The sequence below is a fragment of the Cyprinodon variegatus genome, unplaced genomic scaffold (genome assembly GCF_000732505.1).
Source record: "Cyprinodon variegatus isolate N-32 unplaced genomic scaffold, C_variegatus-1.0 Scaffold18, whole genome shotgun sequence".
Classification (NCBI taxonomy): Eukaryota; Metazoa; Chordata; class Actinopteri; order Cyprinodontiformes; family Cyprinodontidae; genus Cyprinodon; species Cyprinodon variegatus.
The window spans coordinates 38836-44335 of record NW_015150471.1 but is presented as its reverse complement, the minus strand read 5'-3'; the positions used below and the strand labels follow the sequence as shown (position 1 = coordinate 44335).

General features: G+C 38.4%; 1 protein-coding gene across 1 annotated transcript in view; it reads left to right on the top strand.

The window, feature by feature from the left end:
• The window catches only part of LOC107092866 (natterin-3-like), a 19866-nt gene that overhangs the window by 8351 nt on the left and 6015 nt on the right, over positions 1 to 5500 (top strand). The window contains exons 3-4 of the mRNA XM_015387556.1: positions 2618 to 2630; positions 4535 to 4631. Of these exons, the coding sequence (XP_015243042.1) occupies positions 2618 to 2630; positions 4535 to 4631 (110 nt within the window). The remainder of the gene's footprint in view (positions 1 to 2617; positions 2631 to 4534; positions 4632 to 5500) is intronic.

Here is a 5500-nt window from a genome sequence, read left to right as displayed (position 1 = left end):
ATCTCCTCTAGAGCAGTGATGTTCCTTTTATCTCTGTCATTGCCAACAAAGGGTATATAACAAAGTATTGAGATGAACTTTTGTTATTGACCAAATACTTATTTTCCACCATATTTTGCAAATAAATTCTTTAAAAATCAGACAATGTGATTTTCTGGATTTTTTTTTATCATTTTGTCTCTCATAGTTGAGGTATATCTATGATGAAAATTACCGGCCTCTCTCATCTTTTTATATATATATATATATATATATATATATATATATTGTCGGCTTGTTTCATTATATCCACAAAGTCTTCATCCTAAATGGTCCTTGCAGGCAGGCCAGAACGCCCAATCCACTTTGCCATTGAGTTCTCCAGGGCTTTCTGTTCTTTGCCATCAGGTTTGTACGATGGGAGTGCTCCCAACATCTCTGAAACAGAATTCCCTTCCTACCCCAACCTCTGATTTGGCTGTGGTGTCACTGTGTCAGGTATCTATTTGGGAGGAAGAAATTTAAACCATTAATATTCAGTGTATAAGTAGAACATCTTTTCTCTATGACAGAGAGACAGACAGATACAGGACCGCACACACACACACACACACACACATACACACATGCGTGCACGCCTGCACACACACACACAAACACACCTGTTCCTACTACTACAGGCCCACCAGTTCCTTACCTTCTTCCATATGGTTGCATGTTGGCACCTCAGATGTCGCTTGAGGTTCGTTGTGTTCTTCCCTACCTTTTTGAACCGCAGACTCTATGGTGGCGTCCTTCCTCCAGTGTTTTCCTTCGCATTGTAAACGAAATGGCTCCATACATCCAGGCATTGTTTTTGCCCAGGTCCTCCAACAAACCCTACACCGGTATCCGAGCCCAACGCAATGACTGCAAAATTGAGCTATGAGTAAAACCCCCAGATTCCACATACTCTGTCAGCGCTCCGCTCGGTCCCGCTAACGTACAGGTCCTTCTCAAAATATTAGCATATCATGATAAAGTTCATTATTTTCCATAATGTAATGATAAAACTTCAACATTCATATATTTTAGATTCATTGCACACTAACTGAAATATTACAGGTCTTTTATTCCAGACTTTGGAGGACCTGTGGAGGAAGTGGACTGAGTCTGGAGTAGAAACATCCAGAGCCACCGTGCACAGGCGTGTGCAGGAAATGGGCTACAGGTGCTGCATTCGCCTGACCTGGGCTACAGAAAGCAGCACAGGACTGTTGCTCAGTGGTCCAAAGTACTTTTTTCGGATGAAAGCAAATTTTGCATTTCATTTTGAAATCAAGGTGCCAGAGTCTGGAGGAAGACTGGGGAGAAGGAAATGCCAGAAGTCCAGTGTCAAGTACCCACAGTCAGTGATGGTCTGGGGTGGCATGTCAGCTGCTTGGTGATGGTCCACTGTGTTTTTATCAAGTGTAGGGTCAATGCAGCTAGCTATCAGGAGATTTTGGAGCACTTTATGCTTCCATCTGCTGAAATTAAAATATAGTAACAACACATTGATTACTACAAATTGGAGGATAATTCTTATATATTTAAAAAAAACAACGACCTAAAACCATTTATTTAAAAGATTGGATGCAAACTATTAGTTTTTCAAGCAGGGAAGGATATAGGATTCTAGGAGATCAGGGGCTTACTGTAGCCCTGAGGGTGAAGATGACAGTGTAGACTTTCTGGTAAATCCTGTTCTAATGTAAAATATGACAGATTACTGGATTAATGAAAATTCTACTATACTATTACATATACTATGTTATCAGAGGGAAACCAAATATTTTAGCCACCTGATCCGTTTTCCCTTTCCCTACAGTATCTTTATGAAATACCTTCTCTATTTAAATGTTTATCTAACAATTTAAAAATATTCCATAGCAATTCTTCTCCAGACATTTTGAATTGAAAATACATTTGATAAAGATCATCAAACCAACAGTCATATTTATTTTCTAGGGTGCGGCTACCTGGGCTACAGCCCAAATATCAGGTGGCTAAAATATTTGGTTTCACTCTCATAACTTTGGCAAATAATGATCAAATGTCACTAAATCCACAGAGTTTGTTGTTGATGAAGAGAGGAACAAACCCAGTTAAAGACCTGCAGGTAAATGAATGTATTCCCATGTTATGGAGGGGGAACTGATTATTTCAGGGCTGAAATATCCATTCTCTCCTCCCCTCCTCTTCATATCATATCTTTGGGAAATAAACAGCAACTGTTTCCAGATTCTCTAAAATTGTTATGAGTGATAGCATGTAGTAGCCTATAGTAGAATTTTCTTTGATCCAGTAAGCTGTTATATTTTACATTAGAACGGGATTTACCAGAAAGTCTACACTGTCATTTTTGTAATGAAATATTAATTATTGTGCCCTGCTATTAGCCAGTTTCCATCCTCTTATATCAGCAATGAAAAATTATTAATACACACTACATGTTGGAAATCTGTGTTTGGAGACTGACTTTTATTTCTGTCAGGCTTAAGTGAGATTGATTCTCTTGGTGAATCGAGATTTATGAGCCATGGAAGAATGGACATTAATAAATGTAATTGTTTTCAATTGATTTGTAATTGTTCATATAAGTGTTTCTTGACACCAGTGGCGGATCTAGGGTGCGGCTACTTGGGCTACAGCCCCGGATGTTTCCCCAAGCGTCCTGGATCTCGCTTCTGAGCTGATCTGAGTAAAACGTGCAGTACTGGAATTCATCGGATGGTGGCAGCATGCGCAGGAAAGCAGCCTGTAGCATTCCCGTGCAGAAGAAGAAGTTGCCAGCTGTAGCTGTTGGTAAACAGCCTGATGTCCCAGGGATGTGAAGCTCTGACTGACTCCAGACATTCTTTGTCCCAGTGTTGTATGAAATTGTGTTTCCATTGTGTCGGGAGCGCGCATTGAGCCAGAGAGGCGGACGTGGCAGATCTGACAACTTTCACGGCGCTTCTCATCAATTTCTCGCTAAAAAACATCTCCTATAATCGTGTCACGGTTGTAACATCCACTTTAATCAGTAGCTGTTGTTTACAAAATTGTAAAATAAATAAACGATTTCCCTTTTATGCTGTTTTCCGTTGTTTTTTTCAAACACCAAGAAAAACGGTCTCACTTAGGCCTGACAGAAATAAAAGTCAATCTCCAAACACAGATTTCCAACACGTAGTGTGTATTCATTTTTCCATTGCTGATATAAGAGGATGGAAACTGGCTGAGGGCACAAGAATTAATATTGACTACAAAGATGACAGTGTAGACTTTCTGGCGAATCCCGTTCTAATGTAAAATATGACAGATTACTGGATTAAAGAAATTTCTACTATACTACATGCTATCACACATAACAATTTTAAACAATCTGGAAACAGTTGCTGTTTATTTCCCAAAGATATGATATGAAGAGGAGGGGAGGAGAGAATGGATATTTCAGCCCTGAAATAATCAGTTCCCCCTCCATAACATGGGAATACATTAATTTACCTGCAGGTCTTTAACTGGGTTTGTTCCTCTCTTCATCAACAACAAACTCTGTGGATTTGGTGACATTTGATCATTCTTTGCCAAAGTTATGAGAGGAAACCAAATATTTTAGCCACCTGATATAATCCGTTCTCTCTTTGATGGTCTTTATGAAATACATTCTCTAAATGTTTATCTAACAATTTACAAATATTTCAAACAAAGTTCAAACCAAATATCTGGAGCAATTCTTCTCCAGACATTTTGAATTGAAAATACATTTCATAAAAAACATCAAACCACCAGTCAAATTTATTTTAACTCTTTTGGATTTCAAAATATAAAATAATAAATGTTTGAAATATAATATAGGAAAAAAAATAGTTTCAATATTCACAGGATTTGTTTATTGTTTCCCATTTTATGGGGAAACGGATTATATCAGGTGGCTAAAATATTTGGTTTCCTTCTCATAACTTTGGCAAATAATGATCATGTAGTATAGTAGAAATTTCTTTAATCCAGTAATCTGTCATATTTTACATTAGAACGGGATTTACCAGAAAGTCTACACTGTCATCTTCACCTTCACCCTTTCATTAAGCCAAAGATCCTCCCATGCTTGACATGATCGTTCACTGTTCATGAGCAAGGCATTTTAATTTGCATGGAACATTTTGTTTTTTTCTTATTGTTTTTTAGAAATAAAAATTCTAGAATCAATATTTTATTTGACTAAATTATCATTTAATACATTTTTATCTACGATTACTTTTTCAGCATTTTATTATTTAAATTACTAGTGTGAATTTATAATTAGCTTTAATGGGAGAATGCGTAATCTTTGAAGCACAAATGTATCTGATAAATATTTAGGTTTGTGCCGTCTGATGCAGATTCATTTTACTTTTCTTACGTTGAAATAGGAACGGGTCATGAATAATTTCAAGACAGAGCAAACTCAGAGAGCAAACTTAATACGCTTTTATTTTCCTCCATGTTGAAGGTTAGAGCCTGTTTAATGAGTAACCGAAACGTTAAGCTTCAGTTTGTGTTTGTTCTCCAGATGAAGCTGTTGGTGCTCATCCTTCTGTCGGCCCTACAGGCCATCTCCTCGGCCAGCCTGAAGGAGATTGTGAAGAAGAGCATCCAGCACGGAAAAGGTGGACATGCTTTGAATAACTTTTTTGAAAATAATTTCTGTTTGTGTTTTATTTGATAAAATGGACAAGTCTTGAGTGAAGCACATCTAAATCTTAAACAGTTTGCTCTTTATCATAGTTGTTTTTTGTTCAATGCATCGAAAAGCTGGTGTCTAACAATATGATTTAACTGTTTAGCACATTTTCCAGTGTCTGTTTAACAAAAAAAGGACTTATATATAGAGAGATTTTTTTTTAGCAAAACCCCTTTTTGCCTGATAATGTAGCGATGTGTGTGAATGGGTGTAGCTAAATGAGGGACCACCCCCCTCTGTTCTCCACGCAGTGAGGGGAACAAAGAGAAATGGGGGAGGGACAACCTATAATCAAGATGGCGGCAACCACGGGGACCCCACGTGGCTGAATGTGATAACTTTATGACTATCTCAAAGCAGAAACAACAAAGAGGACAGGACAGCCAAGAAAGAGAATAAAGAAGCACATACTTATTTCAACCAAATGAAGAAACTCTTAATCAGCACAGATAAAAAAAAAAAACATCAGCATTAATTCAAAACCCTGAATCTGCCTGACTCTCGCCTGAGCAGCACTTCGAATTCATCAAAAAGGAAAGGAAATTGATTTTACTGTGAGATGCTTCCTCGTCCGTGGAAGGCTGGCATTTCCAAGGCAACCGCGGCTTGGTTTCTGCCGCGCAGAGGGTTCTCTTCCACCGGTCCGCCCCTCAGGAAAGTTCAGTCAGTTCGGTGCTACAGCAGAGGGCTTGATATGCTCACGAGTTGAAGAGGATGGATTTTAGGAGGTGGTCGTTATAAGAGCGTCCTCTCAGCCGATTTGTCCAAGGAATGGGGCAAACGAAACTCACTCCG